General features: G+C 51.2%; 1 protein-coding gene across 1 annotated transcript; it reads right to left on the minus strand.

Moving 5' to 3' along the window:
• Positions 1-27,277, minus strand: tle3b (TLE family member 3, transcriptional corepressor b). The gene is given in 26 exon segments (XM_062549482.1): positions 1-476; positions 1,018-1,094; positions 1,477-1,627; positions 2,010-2,157; positions 2,458-2,705; positions 3,458-3,707; positions 4,184-4,224; positions 4,226-4,268; positions 4,862-4,935; positions 4,937-4,973; positions 4,975-5,026; positions 5,249-5,283; positions 5,285-5,369; positions 5,372-5,381; positions 6,593-6,745; positions 7,292-7,342; positions 7,684-7,803; positions 10,579-10,595; positions 11,280-11,484; positions 16,355-16,429; positions 16,541-16,603; positions 23,049-23,093; positions 24,605-24,668; positions 25,054-25,154; positions 25,889-26,110; positions 26,843-27,277. Coding segments are annotated over 25 exon segments (2,277 nt in total). The 5' UTR covers positions 25,913-26,110; positions 26,843-27,277; the 3' UTR covers positions 1-368.
• Between the last annotated feature and the right edge of the window lie 239 nt (positions 27,278-27,516).

Raw genomic sequence — 27,516 nt, forward strand, 5'->3', positions numbered from 1 at the left:
CCCCACCCACCTCCAAAAAAAAAAGAATGATTCAAAAACAGCATGACAATATTTACTTCTTTAGTGCCAAAGGAGCTGCACTCGGCGTGGACGTGTTAGCTAGATCTGCAAGCCTCTACTGACTGAAGACTGAAGCCAAAAATCCACGGTAAGATACGAGGCAAAGGGACATCGCTGTCTCCGTTCAACAATCCGAAGTTAGCCGGTGCCCCGCGGAGAGTCCGGCATAGCGCGCCACGGGCGGGGGTGGGGGGGTGGGTGGGTGGGTAGAGGAGGTCCTGGTGTGGGAAGTTGAGTGCAAGGGGAGTCTGAGCAGCCCCCCTGTGTCCAAGCCCAAAAGCAGGGCTGGAGTCCTGGGCGCCTCGGAGTTAGTAGATCACCTCGTAAACAGTGGCCTTCTTGTCACCAGAGCCCGTCACAATGTACTTGTCATCGGCGGAGATGTCACAGCTCAGGACGGAGGAGGATTCCTTCGACTGTGGAGAGAGATGGGGGGGTGGGGGGTACAAGCCATGGTCAAGGTTTTGAATTTGGCTATGCTAAAGGCATTACTCAAACACACACACACACACACACACACACACACACGATGAATAAGAGCTTGTGATGTTCTTAGAAACATGAGATGGATGCTCACCAGCTGACACCTGGGGCACTGACATATGTGCCCACAAGCCACCAAGCTCCTCATAAACCCACATAACAGGAGCCCACTGACTGTGTGTCTTCAATTCACATGTGCAGTCTTCATTTCAAATCTGAACCTCAGGCCTGTGTGAGCTTCTCAAGTCTTAAAAAAATACTTTCTAAGTATCAAGTTTGCCGCTAAACGCGTCTTGTATTGCCACAGTGCTCCAAGTGACCCAGCCTGCTAGCCTGCTAACGTTGTTGTCCCTCTGTAATTGCGCCAGACTCCCCTACCCCCCCCCTGCTCGTCCTGTTCGTGCCCTTTGAAACTAAACACATTCGGCACACACTTCCGCTAGCCAGCAGATTAGCAAGTATTGATCGACGTACCTGGAATATGCTGGCGCCGTAGGGGGTCCTCCAGGCATTCAGTAGATTGTCCTTCCCCGTGCTCACGAACCATTTACCTTCACAAAAGGGAAATGAAAATGCACTCAGCGCACGGGGGCCAGAAAAAGAAACACACACAAGCCTAATCGCTAAGGACGTTCAAGGTTGCCCTCGAATAACCATTTCAACCATCACACACCATTTCACCCAAAGCAGGAAGTACAGAGAGAGAGAGAGGGAGAGATAGGGATAGAGAGAGAGAGAGGGGGGGGGGGGGGGGGGGGGGGGGGAGAGAGAACAGGGAGAGAGAGGGAGAGAGAGAGGAAGAGAGAGAGGAAGAGGGAAGGAGAGAGGGAAAGAGACAGGGGGGGTGGTGGTAGGGTTGGGTTTCGCTGAAAGTGAACCCCACAAACAGTGTGTGACCGGGTGCAGGATGTGTGTGTGTGTGTGTGTCCTTACCACAGTAGGCAAACTTGAGTGAGAGTACACAGCTCTCGTGGAGGTGCAGCTGGTACTTGTCTGGCTTGGTGTGGTGCAGAACCTCCACGTTACTGCTCTCCATGCCCACAGCCAGCCACTCGCCCGTCGGACAGTAGCCCAGGGAGAAGATCTAAACACACACACACACACACACACGGAGAGAGGACATGACATTAGAGTGGTGAACAAAGTGGTAAAACCATACAAATTTACCACATCCTGACAGAGATTGAAGTTAAATCTGTACCACACTTGAGATGTCACATATATAGAACAGAACTATATATCTTCTAGTTCAGGATGTGCCATTTCAGAATGAAACTGCTCTGAAGCTGTTGTAGCTCCAAGTCATTTAATCCAAATACAACATGTTGAAATGCCAGGAAACCAAGAGTGAAAATAAATAAATAAATGACTGAATGAATGACAATTTCTGAATGTCTGAATGAATGACTGAATGTCCACTGTGTTGGCGGACTATGAAGCGTTTTCTAGGTGCGGCGGGGCCTCACCTGTGAGGTGAAGTCGTGCTGCTGCAGCTGCCGTCCCTCCCTCAGGTCCCAGGAGCGGACCGTGTTGTCCAGGCCGCCCGTCCACAGCTTGGTCCCGTCGTGGGAGATATCGATGCAGCTGGCGCCGTCCGTGTGGCCCTGGAACTGCCTGCAAACAAGCGGGACGACAGGCGCTCAGTAAACACACCAGGAACAACCAGGACAACAATCATGAACGACAACAACTAGGACAACAACAACAACAACAACAGCAACAGCAACAACAAAAACGAAAACACCAACACCAGTTATGACAAACAATAAACAAATAAAAGTATGACAACAACAACTATGACAACAACAACAACTATGACAACAACAACAACTATGACAACAACAACAACAACAACAACAACACCAGTGACAACAACAATAAACCAATAGAATAGCACTACTCTCGGCCCCTCACCTGACGAGCGTCTGGTTGTGCAGGTCCCAGACGGCGATGTTGCCGTCGCTGCAGCAGGAGAAGCACACCTTGGCGTCGGGGCTGATGGCCAGGGCGTAGCAGGCGGGAGCCGAGCTGGTCAGCTCGGCCTTGATGCGCGGCGTCTGCGACGCCAGGTCCCAGATGGTCAGCGTGCTCGCCTCCCCACCCACGATGAGCGTGCGGCCGTCCGGCAACAGCTTACACGAGCGGATGTAGTTGTCACGGTTCTGCGGGAGAGGGAGGGAGGGAGGGGAGGAGAGGAGATCGAATGAGGGAGAGTGAGGGAGAGCACTAACCACAGCTGAACGGATGAGAGCTTAAAGAGAGGACAGGGGGGAATGGGGAGGGTGTATGTGTGTGTGTGTATGTGTGTGTGTGTGTGTGTGTGAGAGAGGTGTTTGTGAAAGCGATAGTGAGAGGGAGCGCGAGAGCGAGCTGGGTTTAATCCACAGGGGTGATGCATCCGGAACACGATCAATAGCTCCGGAGGCTTTCAGAGGAATTAAATAGCTCAGTAATATGGGCATTAAAACCCTCATCGGAAGGCGAGCGCCCTCGCGCTCCTCTCCCTCCCCCCCCCCCCCCCTCTCTCCCCCCGGGCAGGGCAGGGGAAGTGGCCGACCACGCCGTCTGATTAATATGTGGCCCAACAAAAGGCCCAGCTCAACTCTCCGCTGGGTTGGGAGAGTGTGTGTGTGCGTGTGTGTGTGTGTGTTTATTTAAGAGGAAGAGTGTTAGTGAGTGTGTGGAGTGTATGAGTGCTGGTGTGTGTGTGTGTGTGTGTATACACGGGTACTGGTGTGTGTTTGTATATATGTGTGTGTGGAAGTGGGTTGCAGGGCATTGAATTTGTGTGTTGTGTGTGTGTGTGTGGACGTGGGTTGCAGGGCATTGACTTTATGCATGTGTATGGGTGTGTGTGTGTGTGTGTGGTATGTTGTGTGTGTGTGTGTGTGTGTGTCCATGTCCGTGTCCATACCAGGCAGTCGAGCTGGGAGACGGGGCTCTTGCTGCCCGGCTGGCTGATGTCCCAGATCTTGACGCAGCCCTTGCCGCCGGTGTAGACGTGGCGCGTGGGGTTGCTAATGGTGACGGCGCACACCACCTCGCCGTGGCTCAGCGTGTTGATCTGCCGCGCGTGACGCGGGATGCCCGGCCCAATCAGAGCGTCCGGGGGAAAGGGCACCGGCTGCATCTGCCCGTCTGCGCTCACGTGGAAGGAGTAGGCACTGTGAACACACACACACACACACACACACACACACACACACACACAATGAGGTTTAGACACAGACGCAGACACAGACATACATACACACTTCGGCTGGCAGCGCTCCAGCCTTAACCTTTCCAATCTGATCCCCCCCAAAAGCCCGCGCCGGGGGCCGGAGCCTTCCGGATCATTCAGCGTAAAGGTTAGGCCAGTAAATGACAGTTGGGAGACTATTAAAAAAAAAAACCCTGCTCAGCTTATTAACCATCTCTTTAATGTAGCAGTTAAACGCCACCACGGCCAGATTACGGCCGTGGACAGAGCGGGGAGCCAGCAGCGGTCAGTCTGGGTGTGTGTGTGTGTGTGTGTGTGTGTGTGTGGAGAGGAGAGAGAGAGAGAGAGTGTGTGTGTGTGTGTGTGTGTGTGTCTAGGGGTTTGTGTGTGTGTGTGTGTGTGTGGTGTTTGCTTAGAGAAGGTCATGGAGGGACTTACGGTTTTCCTCCGGAGATGGAGGTGAGGCTGGTTGGGAGGCACTGGGGCTCTCATGTGAGGGTGTGGATCAAACCCCGCCTGCGGCACACACACACACACACACACAGACAGAATAGCAATTAGCTGAGGTCTACAGCCGCTCACCCAGCAATTAAAAAACACACAACTGCTATAATGAGTACACAGCTAGCACAAAATATTATCTCATCTAGGTAGTAAGGGGGGGGGGGGAGTAGAGAGAGAGAGAGAGAGAGAGAGAGAGAGGAGAGAGAGAGAGAGAGAGAGAGAGATGTAAACCAACACTGTGGGGGCTCTAGCTGCTAATCTACATATCTTCTCCCTGGCAACTAGAGAACACAGGGGGCACACAGGCAAGGCGGGAGCGCCACAGCGCTGCTCGCTTGTCCTCCAGCTATCTATCTTTGCACTCACTTCACACAGGCTCCCCGTAAGCAGAGATACAGATGATCGCCTACAGGCAACGCAGGCTTCTCGCGCCCAACGAGCGCAGTACAAACCAACAAGGCAATATTGAACAGGAAATTATTGAAACACGAAAGGAATGCAAAGCAAGTTGCCGCGTCACAGAAGAGAAGAGGGGCGGGATGTGGGCACTGCCCGCTTTAGGGCATGGTATGGGGGGGAAAGTGGGAGAGGGAGGGGTGCTCACCATGGAGCGATCGGCCGTAGGCGGCGGCTGGCAGCTGCGCTCATCTGGGGGAGATGTGCAGGCCGGCGTAGACCCCGGGGCTGTGTCAGCGAGCCGTTCATCTCGTGGTGGCCCATCATGAACGGGGGTGGAGTACGAGCAGGAGATGGACAATGGGGTCCGCAGAGCAGGGGCTGCAGGGAAACACACAGGACGACTTAGACCAGCGGAACGGGGAGAGAGAGAAGAAAGAAAGAAAGAGAAGAGATAGAAAGAAAGAAAGAAAGAAAGAAAGAGAAGAAAAGAAAGAATAGAAAGAAAGAAAGAAAGAAAGAAAGAAAGAAAGAAAGAAAGAAGGTAGGTTGAGCTGGAAGGCTCGGGAGGGCAAACGCCTCCGTCCAGTCAGTGGTAGTTACCTAGAGCCTCCATGCCGGGGGGTTTGCCAGGGATGGGGCCGCAGCCCAGGGGTGGTGCTGGTTCCGGGGGTGGAGGCATCGTTACGTGGGGTGGGGGTGTTGGACTTCAGGCCCGGTGTGAGGACTTGTCATTCTGCAGGAGAGAGAGAAAAATGAAGGATATGAGGATATGTTTGTTTAAAAAAAAAAAAAAAAAAAGAAAGTCACATAAAATCCTATAATAACACAAATGTTAAAATCCAGAGTGACAATTTGAGTGCGAGCTCAACGTAATCAATCTAATCTGACAGCTCATTACGGCATGCAGGGCCATAAAGCTCTATTTATACCGCAGCCCATCAGCACCACAAAGAAGATGGCAGCCTCCTCATCCCTCACTGCGCTTTTAATCTTTCCTCGAGCCCAAAGAGCCGGCTGCTTAAAGGCCATTGAGATATTAGCCAAGGAGACGGGGCTGAGCCGGCCGCAGGACACGGCTGCCTGTATCTCTGACATTCACTGATTATTTACAGCTGGCTCCGGCTACATCCAAAGTGACATTTATTCCTGACCATAAAGAGATTGAAGGAGCGGGTCAGCGGGCGCCCCTATATGCACACACAGCCCTACAACCGCCGCCACCCACCCGCCCTAACACAACCCCCACCCCCCTCAGTCTCCACCCCCACACCCCCCCCCCCCCATTAACATAACCCCCAACCAACCAACCCCGCCCTCAACATAAGCCCCCACCACCACCCCCTCAACACAGCCTTACACCACCCACCACCCCCTCCCCGACACACACAGCCCCACTCCCACCCCCCCCAAAAGACACACACACACACAACCCTTTAAACCCACCCCTCTCTATCCAACCAAACCCCCACGACATCTCAGCCGCACACACACACACACACACACACCACACACACACACACACACACACACACACACCACACACACACACACCACACACACACACACACACACACACACACACACACACACACACAACACACACACACACACCACACACACACACACACACACACACACACACACACCACACACACACCTACAATACACACACACACACAACACACACACACACACACACAATGCCCTTCCCCTGCTCTCGATTGTCTGTTTGCTTTATCTCTCTCTCTCTCTCCCTCTCTCTCTCTCTCAAATTCAAATTCAAAGGAGCTTTATATGGCATGACTCAGACATGAACTGTTTTGGGAAAAGGCAAAAGAAGAAATCTTATCAAATCAAATTAGAAAGAAAATTTATAAAACTTATAAATCAATTTCTCGCACTCTCTCTCTCTCTCTCTCACACACACACACACACAGCTCTTACGTGGGAGTGCTCCTTGGCTTTGGAGGAGGGGGTGCTGCCGGAGGAGGCCACAGAGGCGGGGCTGTTGGGAGCGTCCTTCTTCAGCGCTCGCGATTTGTCCAGCCCGTTCTCTGGGGGCGAGTGGGCCGGGCTCGCTCTGGGGGTCGCTGGGTCCTGGGGAGGGGGGGGGGCAAGAGTTAAGAACCAACGGACGTGAGGACATGTAGGTCATGCACAGCATATCCACACACACACACACACACACACACACACACACACACACACACACACACACACACACACACACACACACACACACACACACACACACACACACACACACACACACACACACACACACACACACACACACACACACACACACACACACACACACACACACACACACACACACACACACACACACACACACACACACACACACACACACACACACACACACACACACACACACACACACACACACACACACAGGCTGCAGAGCTGTCAGCAGATCGGAGGATTGCTGCAGCAGATGCTGTGCTGATGGACTGTGCCCTTTCCATGCTAATCCCCGACAAAGTCTTCACAGCTCTCAGTGTAATTAATATGCATAGAGATTACACCAAATGGCATTACGCTACGCTAAGCACACAAAGCTCAGCAACACACAAAAACACCTACGGCTGCCGCTACGCTACGCCACGGCCGCTCGCTCACCTCATTGGACACGTCCACCACCAGATCGTCACTCTTGTCCCCGTCGCTGTCCTGTTAAAACACACAGCAATGCCATTAATCCTCACGTGTGACACGATTCACGTTGACAAGAGTCAGAGTGTGTGTGTGTGTGTGTGTGTGTGTGCGTGTGTGTGTGTGTGAAAGAGAGGTCTGTGCCACAGGACAGTATTTTATGCAAGTTAAAAGAAACAAAACCATATTAATCAAATATTAACGGCCCCCGTGTATTAACCTCATAGCTGAAGAAACTTAGCAAAATCAATGCATAAACCACAGCTAATAGTTGGGAAATGACGGTACAAATGATTAAAGTAGTGTGTATAATTGCAGTGGAGCTGGGTGTTCTGTTAGGCAGTAGTAGCGGTACTCACATATCTGCTCATGCTGTCCTTCTCCTCCACTTTGCGCTTCTTGGAGTCCAGGCTGTAGTCGGACGACCCTCGGTGCTTCTCATTGGCTCTTAGGCTGTCTGACGGGGATACGGAGTTATTCTGCAACCACAAGAGGGGGGGGGGGGGGGGGGGTAGAGACATCAGGATGCTGTCTCTGCTACAGCCAACATGACAACTGTTCCAAGTGTGTGTGTAGCTGTTAAACATTCATATCTGAGGCAGCGAGCTAGCAAGCTAGCGAGCGAGCAAACGAGCGCCTCACAACCAGAGGCCTTAAATGAGACATGGCTGCAAATCCCCCGTGCTCACCAAATGCAAACACAACTGGACCGGGGTGGGGGGGGGTAAGCCAGGAGCCATGTTGGATCAGGCAGGCCTGGAAGGCATGGGGCCATCAGGGAAAGGGGGGAAAGCAGGGGGAGGTGTGTAAGAGTGTGTGTGTGTGTGTGTGTGTGTGTGTGTGTATGTGTGTGTATGGTGACTGGGCAACTCCAGTGAATCCGGGGCAATGAAGCAGAGCAGGCCAGAGGCAGCTGAGCAAACTGAGTCCCAAAGAGCGCTCACACACACACACACACACACATCTACACTCAGAACACAGCACAGCCCTGCTCACACTTCAAACAGTCTGGACAAATCCGCGTGCCGAGCAGAGCCCGGCCACAGCAGAGCCGGCAGGCCTTAGCGGACAGATCCGTGCCAACTGGACAGCGGGACAGACCAGACAACTCAAACCTCGACAGGGGCAGGGGGGGCAGGGCCAGGCAGAGGGGGAGAGGAGGGAGAGGAGAGGGGAGGGGAAGAGAGGAGAGGAAAAGAGAAAAGGGGGGAAAGAAGAGAAGGGTGGAAAAAAAAGAAAGAGAAAGAAAAACAGTCAGCTTGTTTTCCTATCCCGCTGCTGTCGTCCACCTCAGACCCCCCTCAGACCCCAATCCCAACCCCCAGCCCTACACCCCCACCACCCCCACCACCCCCCTCGCTGAACCCCAGAAAGAAAACAAAAAGCCAACAGCGGCCCTTTCTCTCGCAGCACTGGGCCTGAACCAACGGCCACAGGAGTGTCAGTGCGCGCTTCCCCTCTCCCTCGCTCTCTCTTTCTCTTTCTCTCTCTTCCCATCCCTCCCTCCCTCCCTCTCTCACTCTCTCCCTCGTTCCTCGGCTCAATGCCAAGCCCACTCAGGGCTTTTATTGCTCTTGGTGGGTTTCCACAGGAGAGGTGCAGATGGGGGTGGGGGAGAGAAAAAGAAACACAAGCAGAAAGGAGAGAGGGAGAGAGAAAAAGAGAAAGAGAGAGAGAGAGCGAGCACAAGTGCAGTGGGTTAGAGTGAGAGGTGGAGAAGTAAAGAATAATTGAGGCATAGTGTGTGTGTGTGTGTGTGGGGGGGGGGGGGGGGCAGGAGGGAATCTAGCAGGCTGGGCAGAACAGCATTGTAGCAGTGGTGGAGAGAGGTGCCCACTGACGACATGCCCAGGAAGGCTGGCACCCTCTCTAAGCTGGGGGGCTGGGGGGCTGGGGTTGGGGTGGGCACCGGTGCCAGGATGCTGAAGCCAGGAGCTGGGCCTGTGTGCCAACGTCAGCGTCAACGCCAATGCCACACTCTCCCTCTCGCTCGCCGCAGCCTGACAAGCCGCCTTTTATCAGCCCGCCTCGCCAGGAGGGAGGGGAAGAGAGAGAGAGGGGGGGGGGGGGGGGGGGGGATGACTCCAAAGCCTCGGAGTTGAAAAGGAGGATGTGAGGATGTGAGGATGTGGTTGGGCTGCGTTCAGGAGCCTTCGTTCGGAAGTGTTTTCTAGGCAGCGCTCTGTTTTCTTGGAGGCAGCACAAAGGAACTGGAGCCTTCCTGACTCTTTAAGCCGCTGCGCCGACACTCTAAATATGTACATGAATGTTGCCATTGTGAGAGCGCAGCACGGCAGCCTTGGCTCCCCCCCAGACCGCTCTCCACAGAGACAAGCGGCCGACTGAAGTGAAGGGGGGGGCTGGCCGGTCCAGTCCGTCTGCCCGTCTGGCCCTCCGGCTGACTGTCCATCCCATTAAGGCTGACCTTTAAAGACGCGCTTAACTGGCCCTCATAACCAAAGCCGCCACGGCACTATCAGATGACCCAGGACCACAGGAAAGGATGACTGGAGGAGGGGGGGGGGGGGGGGAGGGTTACAACGGATGGGCTGGTCCGCTAATCTGTGTAGCGTCCCTTTTTTTTCCTTCAGAGATGAGTGCAGCCATTCATGCGACCCTGTTTAATTGAAACGCAATCTCGCTGCACCGTTGCAGCGGCGGCATCAGGAAGATTTTAAAGCCGTCTAATAAACGACCTACTACGAGCCTGGGGGGGGGGGGGGGGGGGGGAGGAAAACAATTCTGCGTTTGTGTTCATAAATGTGCACTGGAGGCCAAGAGAGAGAGAGAGAGAAAGAGAGAGAGGAAGACAGGAAGAGAGGATGAGGGAAGAGAGAGCGCAAGAGAAAAGAAGCAAGCGGGAAAAAAGGATACGGGTGGCGGAGGAGGGGTGGGGTGCGGAGGGGGGTTGGATGGCGCTAAATCCTTTAAGACGAAGAGTCAAAGTCTTTTTTAATTGTGATGAAATTATAGAGCTGCTAATCCTTGGCCTGTGATTTAAGTCATTTTCCACCTGGATTAGACAGGCGCAGGCTTATTTTGCAGACTTCATCTCCCATTCATTATTTTATTTAAAAACGGCTTACCCAATACAAATTTTGTGTGTTCTACTTTAGCGGATGAATTCCAGTTAGGCGTTTCTTCTAATTCCACGCACAGCTCCTTAATCACCAAACCGACTGATCCCAAAAGTCAATGTCAAGCACGTGTAACTGTGTTATAAAAACTGTGATGGCATCAAAGCGCAAACTTACCGTACTCGACTCTCGTTCTTTTATTCAGCCCCACCGCACACAAAGCCGGCGTCGGCGTAGGGTGAAACGCAGACGGACCGGGGCGGGCACGAGAGAGAGAGAGAGAGAGAGAGAGAAAAGAAGAGGCAAAGTTAATACGCGTATCCCTGGAATCTGCCAGAAAGATCACATTAAGAGGCTTTTCTTCTTCTAACTACCTCAAGGTTTCGCTTTGACAAACGCCCACAGTGGGACTCTGGTGAACTGCTGCGCTTAACTTTCTGTCTGCTTCTGTGTATGATACTTGCTGTACAGTGTTAGCATTAACTGCAGTGGCTAGCCTTGTGTTGTCTCAGTTATGCCTTTGTGTTGGCTAACTGAGAGGCTTGGCTTGCGTGAATGTTCTGGGCTGCATGAAACGTCCACAGCAGCTAACATTAGCGTAAACTATACACTGCAGTGGCTAACTGAGACCTGAATTAATGTTGTCAATTAGCAGCTAAAGCTAATGCAGTGACACTACTAGCTGCAGGGGCTAACTGAGACCTGAATTAATGTTGTCAATAAGCAGATAACGCTAATGCAGTGACACTACTAGCTGCAGTGGCTAACTGAGACCTGACTTAATGTTGTCACTTAGTAGCTAAAGCTAACACAGTGATGCTACTAGCTGCTAATCTGCAGCTAGCATTAGCGACTCTCCCAGCGCCCTGTGGGCTCACCTCTGTGCTCCATGTCGTGGTGGTTCTTCTCGTCCTTGACGGGCAGGTGCGGCTGGCTGCCCAGGGCCCCGAGGGCGAGCAGGCCGGAGCCGGCGCCGGTGACGGGAGGGATGCCAGGCGGCTGCAGACCCGAGGGGTGGGGCGGGAGCTGGACGGGCGGACCGTGGGCCGCGTGGGACAGGTGCTGCGCCTGGAGTTGTTGTTGCTGTGGAGACACACAAACATTCACTGGGTCAGTGGGAAGAGGCAGAATGGTGGAACACACAGCATCCAATCACATCACTTCCAATCACATCACATCGCAGCCAGCACACGACCACCAGATCAGTCGCTTATCCTCCTCCCTCTCTCGCTTTCCCTCTCAGTAACGCAAAGCTTTATCCTCAAACAACAGTGGTAGGCAGGGAGATGACACAGCGCTGGAACAAAATGATTAGTGGCAGCCCCCCTCCCCCCCCACCACCACCACCACCACCACACACACACACACACACACACACCCTCACAAGGTCAAAGCAGCAGAAGCACAGGCCTCATTCCACACGTGTCAAAACACACTCAGACACGTTGCACACTCCAAACTGCATTTTCAAGTGAGCGGGGGGTAATTGATTAGTAAGCCAAGACCAAAAAAAATTAAAACTCAAAACTTTCTATGTAACCCAAAGGCAGGTCTGTGCGTCAACACAGCACCTTGTTAGCATCGCAGCACCAGTCTGCATTAAACAGCCATGACTACAGCACAGCAGCACACATCTGTACACACAAGGAACACAATCTCACACAGACAGACACACAGACACTCTGCTTTTCCAGTTGGCTGATAGACCATGGCCAAGGCCAAGGCCAAGCTCAGACCTTGTTGCTGAAATACTACCTCTAATCGGAAACATCTAGGAGCCATTTGCTTTTACTGACCATGTAAAATCAATAAGAATTCAGCATTGCCGTAGACAGAAACTGACATTTCAACACCTAAGAGGCTGAAGTAGAGGGTGGCTAGCCCCAGCTGTTACCCAGGCAGTGAATGCCACACACACACACACACACAAACACACACACATACACACACACACAGAGTGCTGGCGGAATGGACGGGAGTTAAAAAGGCACTCAGCCTGGGAAGCAAGTGGTGTAAAACAAGGTTAAATAATACTCAGCGAATCCATCAGTGAGGTCCAAAGTCTACCGCCTCACTCGTCCGTCTACCCATATATATTCATTACAAGAGTCTCGGAAACGTCTACTAATCACGCCGAGAGAGAAGAAAAAAAATAATGAAAATAAATAAATAAATCAGGCAGAGATGCTCCTCCGCCTCTCTGGCTGGCAATTAGACAGTATATTGTGTTCTCATTAGTTTGTTCATCAATATCGTGATGGTGTCAAGGAGACGCCTATTTGCGGAGCGCGGGGAGGAAATAATCAGGTACAAGGACGTTCCCGCTCGCTCGCTCGCTCGCCTGCGCGGGCCTAATGAGGGGAACATGTGGAGAGGATCATCAAGCAGCCTCATTAGAGAGCCTCGGAGGACGGCAGCAGCAGAGACGGGCGCGGGGGGGGGGGGGGGGGGGGGGGGGAGGAGGAAACGGAAATAAATCTCAGGCAGAGGTCTAATTCAATATTGCTCTCGCCGCACTTATCCTTTTCATCTGTGTAAATGTCTCCAAAGCTACGGCAATTTCCACGGGAGGGTAGAAAATACAGAAGGGGGGGGGGGTGTTGGAGAGGGAATATGGTTGTTGGAGGCGGGGGGGAGGGGAGGTGCAAAAAAGGGAAAGCAATTAAAGCTAACAGTCAAAAAAAAAAAAAAGAAAGAAAAAAAGGGGGGGGGGGAGAATATCAAGCTGCTCCAACTTCCAGGCTCCAGGTGAGAGCGGTGGTCCAAGCTCAGGCTGAGAGATGCCATGTGGTTACTGAGCAACATGCACGTCCGTCTGTTCCTGCAGTAGCCCTCGCCAGACCCACACACACACACACACACACACACACACAGCCCCCCACCCAGTCAGCCAGCCAACCACCAGCAACACACTTGGCATGCCACAATAAAGCACACAGAGGGACACGGAGGTCAACATATCAGCTTCCCGCATCCAACACCACACACACACACACACACACACACACACACACATATTACTAACCATCAGGGCTGGGTAGACAGCATGTTGCTGTTGCTGGTGGGGAATAGGAGAGAGAGAAAGAGCCTGGTGAGAAATCTAATGAGCGAGATACTGGCAGTCCACTGAGATCTACTACACTAGTCTTCTCCCTCTCTCACACATACACACACACACACACACACACACAAACACAAAGCTACATAGCACCACGGAGGAGTTGGAACTAGTGATCAGAGCTTCAGAGTGGCTGAGGCTACAACCTACTGAGCTGAGAGAACTAGCTAACTTCACGTCATTTTCAAAATAAAAAAATGAAAGAAAAATGAAAGAAAAAAGCAACTCTTCCGACACCTAATTATGTGACATGCATCATGAGAGAGTTGGCTGCCTGTCTCAGCAGATTCCTCTTTCTCCACACAAACACACACACACACACACACACACACACACTTTCCAACTAGACAAAGCAGCGGCAGCGTGTCCGTATCTTAAAAAACGACGCAACTGGCGACATGGAAATCAGAATTTGAAACTCAAATGTGCAGCTCAAGTATGCAAAGCACACCTGAAGTTCCTCAAAAAAAATGAAATAAATAAAAAAAGATTGCCCAGCCCATAACGCAACACGGCAAGTTATGTTTTACATGAGGGCGTGTGATTGGTCCCTGGAGCTCTCCTATTTACATAGCCCTTTATGCCCCTGATAACAGCCATGCGAAGAGGAAACCTCCTGCTCGCTCACTCACTCGCCCTAATCCGTGCAGGTCTGCAAAACACACTGAACTCAGTGGTCATCCATGATTGGCAAATAAGTCCTCACCTGGTTTACTTTTCTTTTTTTTTGTCTGGGCTGTGCAGGCGGACAGTATCATTAACAACAAACGCAGCAGTGACTCATTAAAGATGGCCGCCGGAAACAGACACGGCCCCCTAAACCTGACGAGCTGAACGTGCCTTAGAGAACGTGTTGGCGGCGTCCCTCTCCCTCTCTCTCTCCCTCCCTCTATCCCCCTCTCCCTCCCTCCCTCCATCCCTCTGTCCGCCTGACTGCAGTAGGCTGCCAGACACTGCTGGCTCCTGATTAACGTTGAATCTTTAATGGCTTCCCTCCCCTCCCCCCACAGCCCCACACAGAGCGAAAGCATGGAGATTGATCTGCTGCCATCGCTCCATCCAACAAATAAAAGCTTGTTTTTCCTCTGTGTGTATATGTGTGTGTGTGTGTGGGGGGGGGGGGGTGTTTCAGAGAGAGAAAAAGCGACAGAGTCTGTGCATGTCTCTTTGTGTGTGTGTCTGCGCAAGGCTGACCGCCTGACTGCCTCTGTTATTCAACCATCGTGGTGAGGAGACAGTGAGGTCGTGTGTGTGTGTGTGCGTGTGAGGGGGGGGGCTCGCCAAGCTGCTCTGCTGAATGGCCGCCTGCTTAATGACAGGCCCCGCCGACAGTTGCATTCAAGCGGATTGGAGGAAGCAATTACCTTGAAAATGGGGGTCACAGTCTTGGCTCATTTGCCTTAATTGAATTCCAATATCTGCCTCCATCCGCCCTGACCCCAGTCCTGGGCTTCCTAACGACCGCTTCAAGGAGGCTAATCAAAGCAGGGGTCAGCTATTCGCCTGCCAGCCACTGGCCTCAAACTACCACTACCCTAAACTACCCTGCAGTCCACCTCTCTTCTGGTGCCGCAGTGACGGGCCAGGCGTCAGCATCCAGGCAGGTGGACTGGGCAGGGCAGGGCAGGGCATATGCTAATACACCAGCGGGCAGGTAGAGAGGGCATCCACTATCTGCACCAGCCCTGTAGCTGTTTGGAGCATATATACGGCTACACGGCTGAAAGGGTGGAGTCTGGGGTCAGTCAAGGGGCCCGGGCCTCGCTATCGGTGCCCTAGTGGGCATGAGCAGACGGGAGATGGGACAGTGTGTGTGTGTGTGTGTGTGTGTGTGTGTGTGTGAGTAAGTGATACTCCATGCCTTCTGCCTCCCTGGACTGTTGCTGAGGTCATGCGTACAGCTCAGGAGTCTGGATGGCTTATCCCTGAACCTTGTTAAAGCGGTCGGCCTTCGCAAACGCAACGCCAGGGAATCCCACACTCTCACTGACCCTGTGCTTCACCCCCCACTGCAGCAGACAAGTACTATACAACCTGTCTCTCAACACCACATCACAACCTAAAAACACAGAGTGGCGTTAAAACACAAGTGTAAACTCACAACTTAAAATCAAAAACAATGGATTTTTTTTGTGATTAAAACATCAATAATAATAATAATAATAATAATGAATAAACATGTAATAATAAACATGAATTCAGAGATGTAAAAGTCCAGATTCAGAAAGTAAAAGTCCTGCCATAAATGGGCTCTGCCTGTGCACTGAACATGGTTGTGATTTCACTAATCAGCTGATCTTCCTGGCTTACAGTTGTACTAATTAGAATCAGCTGATTAAGTGAACGGTTGGAACGCAAGTGTGGCAGGGCTTTAACTTCCTTAAGCCGGACTTTTACACCTCTGCATGAATTTTAAAAAGAGACACAAATCACCATACAAATTCAAACAAAATGCAAAAACTCAAAAACCATTAATGGCAGGGGCAAATCTGCAGATGGAGGAAGCTGACTGTGTACAGCCCCACACATGGACATGAAACACACACAGTGGCGATGAGGCCCTCTACTTATCCATACCCACTCGACCTACCCACCCACCCCAACATGCCCCCTAGACTGCCCACAGGCTACTACTCCCCCCCCGCCCCCGCCCCCGCTCCTGTGGGACCAGACAGGAAGTTCTGTCCAGCTGACGGCGGTGCGGTGCAGCCCAGCGGTGCGGTCCGCGGTGCAGCAGCCAGCCCCTTTGCGTGCAGGTTTGCCCCTGACTATGGTCAAATGAAGGTAGAAGAGGGGTATACACACGGTGAGAGGCAGATTGGGAAGTCCACGTACCCCGATGATGGCATTCAGCTCGGTCATTGTCACTTGCTTGGCACGCTCAACAGCCTGAGCCACCTGCTGTTGGTGCTACAAGTGAACAAAAACAACAACACACACAACAGGTTGAGATCTCTGAGCTTTTGAGGATTTTCGAATAGCAATGCTGAAGTGCAATGAGACTGTGGCCAGGACACATACCTCTTGTGACAGGAAAGGCATGATTTGAGCAAGAATGGCATTGAGACGCTTGGCGATCTCAGTCTGAAAGAGAGGGAGAGAAATCAGAATGTTACTTCAACGGAACAGACAGGGCAACATGGGGGAACACACTTACAGCTCATCACTGACACACACACACACATTTACAGCTCATCACGGCACACACACACACACAGCTTAACATTCGCTTAGGGGGGAAAAAGAGAGATAGAAGGAAACTCTAGGAAGTCTTGGCAGTAAATGTGAAAGCATGGGTGGGCGGACAGACACACACACACAGACACACACACACACACACACACACACACGTCTCTCTCTCTCTTTCCCTCATTGGCAGGCTGTGGACAGGCCTAACTCTGTGCTGGGCCCGCAGGCCTGCTGAGTCCATCTGGAGCCGAGACAACAGCACTGCACTGGGCTGGGCCGAGGAGCGGAGCAGAGCGGCGGGGAAACTGGCCCCTGACTCCCCCAGCTCCAGCCATTACGGTGAGGGATTATTTCATTAAGATCCTGAAATATGCTAATACCGTTTCAGTGCACCCAGATAAACGACAGTAATGTGTCACAATTACCACTCTCCCATTACACAAAGCTACTGTAGGGGTGAGGGGGGAGAGGGAGAGAGGGAGGGAGGGAGGGAGGGAGGGAGAAAGAGAGAGGGAGAGGAAATAGAGAGAGGAGAGATAGAGAGAGAGGGAGAGGGAGAGAGAGAGGCTGGCAATATTTATAACGTCCATCAGCGGTGCAGAGAGAGAATAACCAGGGTAAGACGACACCCCAGGCTCCATTCACACACAGAACAATCAGAGAGAGCACTTTCCCCCTATTACATTACTGAGATTATTCCAGGACAGGGAGCCCCCACCACCACCACCCCCCCCAACACCACCACCACCACCACCACCACCACCCCCCCAAGCCTCAGTTCATCCCGACATGAAAAGCAGCAGGCCAAAAAAACAAAAGGGGCGCGCTCCTCGACAGGAGAGCCCTCGCTGGAGTAAGCAGCAGACAAATTGATTATGAGCTCGGGCAGATGGCCCAGCAGGTGTGAGAGATTTCTCCTCGCAGTCACATTCCGCTCATTTTTCTGGGGAGGAGGAGGGGGGGCGCTAAACTCATTGGCGGTGGGAGGTGTGTTGGGGGGGTAGGGGCAGGAAGGCTTTTTTTTGGGGGGGGGGGGGGGTTGCAGGGACCTTTGCACTCTGACAGGTCATCCCCTTCAGCTGGACAGGAGACCTGTCCTGACCCGTGTGGAATTGTGTTTCTACCCCCTTTGACCCAGACGGACATTTCTCCTCCCACTCCTTCCCACATCACCCTCACACAACACATGAGACACACACACACACACACACACAACCCCCACCCTCCAACCGCCACACCCATCCTCCACCTCCTGCCCACCCCCACGGGCTCCTGTAGCCATTCCTCTGCCCCTCTCCCAGGTTGCCACAGCAACAGCGGCGGCCCTATCTCAGTGCGATCATTATGTAAATTGTAGCTCTGCTTGACCATAACAGGCTGTAAAATCATATTATGCGCACAGAGGCAGGTCATTAAATTGAATTTTCAGGCTGTCGATCAGATCAGCTCTGCAAATTAATGGTGGATAAAAGGAGGGGGGGGGGTGTGCGCGTACGTGCGTGTGTGTGTGAGTGTGTGTGTGTATGGGGAGGGGGTTGTGCTGCAGTTTCATATTCAAGCAGAGGGAGAAAAAAAGGACACAGAGAGAGAGAGAGAAAGAGATACAGAGAGAGAGAGAGAGAGAGAGAGAGCAGGAAAAGGGGGAGGGGGCGGGGGCAAGAGGAAGATAGAAGCTTCTCGAGCCTCAAAGACTTGGCCCACCTTTCAGCGGTGTCCGCACATGAAAGGCCCTCACGCTGCACTGCATCAGCGCGGAGGATCTGCGTCTGATTAAAGAACACACGGGCCACAGCCAAATCTCCATCTCTCTCCACCAACACAAACAGCCTATCGGCCATCTACCCCGCAGACACAACCCCTATCCATAACACCGCTGCATTTGGTTACTCTATCGGAGACTTCCGCACACACACACACACACAGAGTATGAGGAACTCAGTATGGGGTTTTCTTTTATTCTTTGTAGTGCTTTTATTATTTAATTACAGGTCTTGGGCTTTTGCTTTTACCTTTGTTGTTTTTTTGTTCTTAATCTTACCCGTCCTTCTATGCTTTGACGTTAGCCAAATATTAGTTTGAATTGTCTGATCTGTACTCGGCCTGATATTTTGAATGTAGAACACATCAATTGTTGATGTTTTTAGATTTAACCTGACTGCTCGCGCCCCCTGTCTCTGTGTCTCGGTCTCTCTCTCTCTCTCACACTCTCACACACACACACTCACACTGCAGGAGCTATTCAATTCTTTATATCCTCATCTGTCATCTATTTAGCATGGCCTCTTCAAAAGCAGAAATCTCGGCGGCACCAAACAGAGAGGCCATAAATCAGAAACATTTACTATGCTCACTGGGCCCCGAGACTAGGGATGGGTCCCTCTCCCCGTGTGTGTGTGTGTGTGTGTGCTTCCACATTTATCTGAGGGAAGGAAAAAAATAAAATAAATCGGGAGAGGAGAGAAGTAGAAGGGCGGAGCCTTTGTCGATGAGGAGCATTTCCACAACGGCTAGGCGACGACGCCGACAACGAGGAGCTTTTTAGCCGAGTGTCAACAGTGGATAAAAATAGGTGTATTGTCACTTTAAGCCAATGAAAACAGAGCCCTTGAAGCGGGTGAGCGCTCTCGCTCGGCTACACAATCACAGGTACTCCGAGCTGTCTAGCACTGTTTCAAGAGCACTCTCAGGCCGGGCTGTCAATGGCACGCTGAAAGCCATTTGCTTGTTGTGATTGGCATTAGCCAAGCTGAGTGAGAGTCACTGATGAGTATTAAATTTGTGGGAAAACAACTGCTGATTGGAGAATCTCACACACACACTCAGTCTGGGGGCACAAACAAACAAATAAATACCCCCCACCCCCTCCCCCTACACACACCCACATCTTAAAAAGAAAGAAACAACTGCCAGGGTGACAATAATGGGAGTCAGAGGGGCCAGACACAAACACACACACACACACACACACACACGCCCTCCCCACCCCCCCGAGCTCCCTGAAGCTGAAAGCATCCCATTCAGAGCTCATTTGCAATGGTGGCCAGTGATCTGAGGAGCAGTTTTGTCCTCCTCCAGCCATTGTTAATGTGCAGCAAATCCGGCCCTAACTGTTTATTGATGTCTGAATTTACCTCTGCATTGATCTGCTGGGAGCAGGGCCAGGGGCTAGGGCTCTTAATGGGCCCAGGTCAGACAATGAGTAGTGACGACCAGATGCTGCCGTAATCTGACACAGTGAGCTGCCCCCTTTCCCTCTCTCCCGCCCTTTCTCCCTCTCTTTCTCTCCCTCCTGCCCTCTCTCTTCCCTCTCTCCCTTCCTCTCTCCCTTCCTCCCTCCCTCGCTCTCTCTCTCTCCTCTCTCTCTCTCTCAACCCCCCACAGTCCAGCCCTCTCTCCGTCTAAATCAGGACCACACCGGAGGAGAGGAATAACGACCTGCTTTAATTAGCCCCGCAATTAGGCTCCCTCTGGCGAGAAAACATACCCCAACTCCCTCCTTCCCCCGACGCCCCTCCCTGGCTAAAAAGCAACACCCCGAGCTGGAGCTAGTCCGCGGCGGTCGCTCGGCTAGGACCGGTTATTCGCCCCTCTCCGCTCCGCCGCCGCTAAAAATGACAGGCGAGGGAAAACACACGGCCCGGCCCAGCCAGGCGGCTACGCTCACAATTTCAGCCGATCGATAATTGTCTCAACGAATTCTCGCCCCCGCTGCCACCCGGGCCTGCACGGGATAATGGGGGTGCATTTCACAGCCACTAGTCATCCCTTCCTCTTCCTCCTCCTCCTCCTCCTCGGCCTCTGGCAGGGCTCTGGATGCTCCCGGATGCTCCCGGACTGTTTGTTTTGGCTTGCAGACAAGTCCACCATCATCACCTTGGCAAACAATTCTTGGAATCCCATATAAATAATTCATCTGAACAAGCTCTCGTTCTCGTACCCCCCCTTCTCTCCATCCAACTCCCTCTCTCCTTTGTGTTCATTCATTTGCTTGCTCCCTCACACACTCCCTTTCTCTTTCTCAACCAGCCTCTTCATCCCTCCTTCCTCTCCTCTCCTCTCCCCCATCACTCCATCCCTTCATACGCTGCCTCACAGACAGAGCTGTCCTTAATGAAGCAGCTTCCCCTGCTCGCTCAGGCAGCTCACTATTGACCAGGGAGAGGAGCGGAGTCAACACATCAACAACGACAACAACAACACCACCACTATCACAACAACATCCAGAGAAAAACACGGCGGCTACAAACGCGGCCTTTGCCTCCCAGCAGACTTCGATTCAGACGCAGACGTGGGGAAAGAGAGATAGCAGCGAGAGCGAATCAGGCAGAGGGAAAGGGGGGGGCAAGCTAAATACGTGGTGAGGGGGCGGGGTTGTTCGCTCCGACTGTGTCGAGGCAGCCTAATGAGCGACCATAATTAAAATATCTTATTGACACCCGGCTACAACAATTAGCCTCCGCCCCGTGCCTGAGTAATACGATGGCTGTCAAAACACAAATCAGCCGGAGGCGAGGCAGCCATGCCCGGCCGTGCTACTCTGCTCTACTCTACTCGACTCCACGCTCCGTTTGAGAAGTGGCTGATTCATGGATCCCTCCGCCGCGCCACGCACTGCACTGCGCTGCGCTCCACCACCCCACACCACCCTGCTCCTCAGCGTCACGGCCCGGCTCTAAAACCGGCTTTGCATGTCCAAAGGAGGGAGACGGCGAGGACTTAGCTGCCCATTTTTCCTTCAGCGGCTAAATAAATCCTCAGAGCTGGAAAATAATGTGCTCGCCTGCATCACATAATCCAACCCGAACCCCTTCTTCCTCCCTCTACCGCTCGACCCTGCCACCACACCCCTCCTCCTCCTCCTCCTCCTCTCAACCCAGATAGTGTGAGGAGAGCAGAGTATTTACTCCAAGCTGATGTCATCACAAACACTCTACCAGAGTGTGTGTGTGTGTGTGTGTGTGTGTGTGTGTGTGTGTGTTTAAGGGGGGGGCAGAGCATGAATAATTCAACCGCCTCAGTCAACTCCATCGGGCTTATTGATAAACAAAAGGCGCGCTCTAAAACAGGCCAGTCGATTAACCTGTTTACCGAGAGCCCCCCTGCACCTACTTTACCTTCAGCTCCTACCACACACAGACACACACACACACACACACTCTGGCTGGAAATAAGTGTCTGACAAAACCTTTCAGAGGATCCGGAACCATGAGAGACATCTGGCTTGGTGGCACACACACACACACACACACACACACACACACACAGCTAGGCTGATGAATCACGCATGCTGTTCCAGTCCCTCCCCCCGCCCCACCTCGGCTGCAGCATGAACGCGCGCACACACACACACACACACACACAGACACCATTAACCTTGCAGGGCCTTGGGGTGAAGCTCATAAAGTCCCCCTTGAGGAGCTGCCCTTCCCAGCAGCCCCCATACATCATAACCCACCCGCTAATGACATCGCCGCCACAGTTTGCTCATTTATTTATATATTTATTTACATACTTATTTATTTATTTCCCCTCCACACCCGGCGGGGGCGACGGAGCAGCAAATCACCATTCAGGGGCCTCGGCGGCGGTAGTGGCTGTGTTTTGCTACTAGATACTCAGGGTCTGGTAGTGATTGTGCGGCCCTGCGCGGGGGCCTTGCTGGAGAAGCCTTTTAACTACGCTGCTCATCCAGTTGGTCACCCACTACTGAGGACGGGACCCTGCCACAGGACTCACACACCAATTACGCTTCTCCCCTCCTTCGCTTCATTAAGACTTCCTCCGCAAAAGCAGCTGACCTAATGAGGTTTTATCTTTGCTGGCTCTTTTCCTTCCCTCACACACACACACACACACACACACACACACACACACACACACACACACACACCGCGTCTCTCACTCTCTCTCTGTCCGCAGCAGTGTATTCATTCCCTTCAACCCCAGGCCTGCCAAAGTCTTCACTTTAATCTTATCAAAGCAGCTCCATCAGAGCCCTGTGTGCTGTTAGCCTGTCAGCGTTTTTCAGAGTCTGGCTCAGACTGGCCTGTGGCTGTGTGTGTGTGTGTGTGTGTGTGTATGCGTGTGAGAGAGAGAGAGTGTGTGTGCTAATTGGTTGGTGTGTATGGGAGTGTGTGTGTCAGAGGAGGGGAGGTGGTCGTCATGCCCAAGATGGTTCCTCTCCTCAACTCACACTCTGACAGACTGAGAACGCTGGGCATCTCAGACACCGATGTGACCTCAGTATCCCTCAGCACATTCCACACACACACACACACACACACAGATCTTTCACATACATACACATTAATGAGCTTTAGGAACAGAGTAGGCTACATACCTGTTTGTGCATTTCGATATTGAGCCCGTAAGACATTTCGTAGTACTGCAAGTTGAGGGAAAGGAAGAGGAAGAATAGAGAGGAGGAAAAAAAAAGAAATGTTAAAAAACAACACACACGTGAGACAAGACCACAGCATTTCACAACGGCGGAGAGGGCAGTGCCGCCCGGTCCCTCTGATCTGTGCTGGCCCCCGCAGGCAGCGGCAGCAGAGCTGACGGAGACGCCACTCCCTGGACCCAGCGGACAGCGGCGTGTCAGAAATATCTTACTTCACAGCCAGAGTGAGACGGAGAGAGGAACTATCTGGCCCAGTGAGTTACTGATTAACACTTCAAATCCTTCCCTCTCTCTCTCTCTCTCTCTCTCTCTCCCTCTCTCTCTCTCTCGGCAGGTCATCATGCCGCTGTTCCTCTCTGCCGCCTGAGGCTTATGGCTCTCTCTATTGGCTTGCTTACTTAATTTCCCAGCTCTCTTTCTTAAGACTATAGTCACTGTACCACAAATTAAGCAGATATCTATGAAGGACATCAATCTAGTGTAGAGCAAGCCAGTATTTTGAGAACAAGTCTTTGAATAGAAGAGAGAGAGACAGACAGACAGAGAGAGAGAGAGAGAGAGCGAGAAAGGGAGGGAGAGAAAGAGAGCGAGAAAGACCCACAGAGACAATAGTAAATAGCAGCGGTGGTTAAACCAGACAGATGAGCTTCTGAGCCACCTCTTCCTGTTTATCTAACACCAGCTCTTAGAATAACCTGCGCCACATTCCGACGAAAAATAATATTTAACAAAAGTACCACTGTGTCAAGTCAATCCTTGTGTGTACACACACACCAGATAAGAGCTGCGCACTTGGTTATGCCAAGACCCAGCCTTTACTATTACATAACTGATTACTAGAATTTATGTTCCCTGCAACAGCCCTTGAACAAACCAGACCCTGCCTTGATTTTTTTGGTGTTTGCTTTAACAAATACTTTATTCTGAATATGTTGTGACACCACTTCAAGGTCCTACAGTATTGAACACATTTCAAAAGCACACACATTGTTATTTTCAAAGCACACTAAAGACAAGCTTGGATCACGCTAACAATCTAGCTTAGCATAACTATTGAGGGCCCGGTGGGGGTCATGGAGACCAGGGGACCCTGACTAATGGCCCCCTCCAGGTAGGGCAGGGGCGGGCGGAGGCGGCCACTGCTGTCCTGCTGATAAACTCGGAGTCTGGGGCCAGCGTGAGACATCAGCTCTGCTGGACATCTGACCCTCTTGCCATTTCACACCTCCCCACTCTACCCCACCCACACCTCCCTCTCTCTCTCTCTCTCTCTCTCTCTCTCTCTCTCTCTCTCTGGAGCGTAATCTCCACTTACATATACAAATAAAACAGCCAAATAGTGGTGCAGGGGTGCGGGCTGAGCACAAACTATCAGTCTGATAAGTGGCAGAGGCTGTAAACAGCCACCTCCTGCTGAGCTTAACTGAACACGGCGGACTTGCACACACAGCAACATGGATGTAAACAAGGACGAGGGCCCTGATTAGGGTTCTTACCATGACGTAATGCCTCTGCATCTCTGTCTTTTCGTTGGCCAGTTTGTCATACTCCACCTTCAGACTGGAAGGATTGAGGATAAATCATTAAAAAAAAAAAAAAAAAGGAAATCAATGATACGTCTCTGTATTTACAAGGATAAGCTTCACTACACAGCTTCAGGTGGACATTAAAAACACTCATTTCTGTCACTGCTCGTCATGATACATATATTTAGCATTTCTATAATAATATTCACAATTGAAATGTATTAATTTAGCTGAGTCTTATCCAAAGGGACTTACAACGATGATGAATAACATTCAAGCTACATTGTAGAGGACATCTTAATAATAACATATTAAGGAGGTCTTGATAATAACATATGAATTATGATTAACAGGTGAGCCATAACTATTGCACTGCGCCTCACAAACCTGGCTGTGTTGTTAGGGGGAGACTCATTTACCTGTGGTATTGGGCTTGCAGAAATTGGAACTCGTCTTTGATCCTATCACAGGATTCTGCAACTGTGAATTTGAATCCAGGCTGACCTGGCTGATGAGGGGCCTGAAATGTAGTGTTGGCATTGCAATTAGAACACAACCACCCCTACAAGCACACTCTAGTGTGAAGGGTCAGAGTGCTGGCTAAGCATAGCAAGGACAATTCAAAAGACACAAAACAAAATAGTTTCATCTGATGGTTTCAAGGTTTTAAATAAACAAGAATGATTTCAAAGCTAGTTCAAAGAGGCTTGACAGAAGTGCCTAGGCGCTCCCCTGAGCCCTGGCTGTCGCCTGCTCTGTATACTGGTGAGAATAACCATCGTCAGTCAACAGGATTCTCGCTGACGGGTCAGTGCACCACAACGGACGCAGAAAAAAAAGAACCTAGTATCTACAGACACCATAAAGCCATAAAGCACTGCTAAACAACTTCTAGTCCCGGAAAAATGAATTAAGATCAGCTTCAAAGGTTTCCTTAATGACATAGGCTAGTCCAGATGATAGGAAAAGATAACGATTCACAATTTCTAAGACGGTAACATCAACCAGAACGACCACGTTTACGCCGTAAACACGCTCTTAACCCAACTGAGAATCTTTTGTTTAGGTGATCTCTGGTTTCAGTGAGAGCTAGCTTGCGTCGTGAAACGTTTCGCGGCCAACACGGCGAAACAATCCACAATAGACATTAGGCAAGCGATGAAGTGCAGATCACGCGCTAATGGCTGACAGGGTAATTAGCTACTTTAACGCAGACATACTGCCATAATTTATATTAAACCAAAGAGGACTCACCGGATGCCGGCCTTGTGGATACATCTTCAATGTATCCTTTCAAAGGGGAAATCCAGGAAATCTGGCGTTTTCCAGTAATCCGAGCAGATGAGCAACGGCCCGCCACCCCTCCCAGCACACACAGGCGCTCGGACAAAGCCCAGTCTTCAGTCGGAGGAAAACACTCTTCGACCCAATCCTTTTGCGCTTTCGATCTGGGTGCTGATTTTTAATCTCCTTATCCTTTACGACAGCGGAAGGAAAAAAGGAAAAGAAAATACAAAACAAAGCGTTGACTGGATTGCACAGATAAAAAAATGTTGCTACCACAAACAGCCACTCTTCGTTGGAGGACGGAGACAGCTTGGGAAGGAACAGTCAGTTGAGGCGACAACTATGCAAGCAATTCATGTTGATTCGGTTCATTACATACAGAGCGAAGCTTGCCAATTAAAGCAAACACGCTGCATGTTATGGACCTCAATTAGATGTTGACCCTTTCAGACAACCAGATGAGTTGTTTGGAATGTTTTAAATAAAACCGCTACGAGAAATAACAACAATACTGGTAAAACATGCACCAGGGTAGCGTTATTACTTATTCAGTGAGCCGCAAAATGGCACAGAGCATAGCTCGCTGGCTAACGCTACCTCTTGATAGCTGTTAGCCTATAACAACTAACGTTAAGATGGCTAAATCTGAGTAAATGAAAGCCATATTCATTTAACTAGCAAAACTGACTTTAAACTAAATCCAGCGGGGGAAAACTCGCCAGCGAGGCAATCTACAAAGACGAGTATCCATTCAATTCAATCTCACAGAGGATCAAAGGCGTTTCTACTAAGGCTATTTTTGTAAATAAGACTTGCAACAAACTGACTCGTGTCGATTAGACAACAGTAAATGTTGTTACGTTACAGTAGCCTTGCTATCAGACAGCAAATCAATCTTCTGAAAGCCATCTTCTGCTTTACCTTTTGTCTCCACAACGCCTCAACCTCCGTCCACGATTACGAGTAGGCAACAGCAATTATTCCTTGCAAGGTAACGTTAGAACCGTCAGAGTCCTAGGGTCGCGACTTTATGGTTAGAATAACTATCTAGTTAGTAAACAGTCGGAAGATAAGGACAATCCAATGTGAGCTCCTTTGAACGTGTGGTGATCGCAGGAGCAGCTCGAATCGCCTCGAGACTGCTTTCCCGATTGGACGTCGGACAGCAGTCGATTGTGTCTTCGCCGCTGTCCGCTGGTCAGAAAAAATTTCTTTGGTGGTCCCGTGTTATTCAAAGTGAAGAGGGTGTAGATCACAAAATCCGTATTTGTGAGTTTGAAGAGGTTAGAAATTGAAAAGTTTGACATTCAAGCATGCCAGCCGCCTGCGTTCACTCTGCCCAGTCTCTCCACCGCTTGCAGTACCACACACAGACTGCCCACTGACACGAGGATTCAACTGCCGCGAGAACGACATGCACAAGCCAATCGGATTCAGAGAAAGAGTTTTGCTATTATTGACCAATGGGGAAGAAGTCCCCACGTGGGGTTTATCGTCTCAGAGCCCGTGGATTGGTTTGCAAATATCTGACCTCATATTCGCCATTTTGGATCTAAACAGGTTTCTCCCCGGTCAAACAGCTTACTTTCAACAAT

The sequence above is a fragment of the Sardina pilchardus genome, chromosome 11 (assembly GCF_963854185.1).
Source record: "Sardina pilchardus chromosome 11, fSarPil1.1, whole genome shotgun sequence".
Classification (NCBI taxonomy): Eukaryota; Metazoa; Chordata; class Actinopteri; order Clupeiformes; family Clupeidae; genus Sardina; species Sardina pilchardus.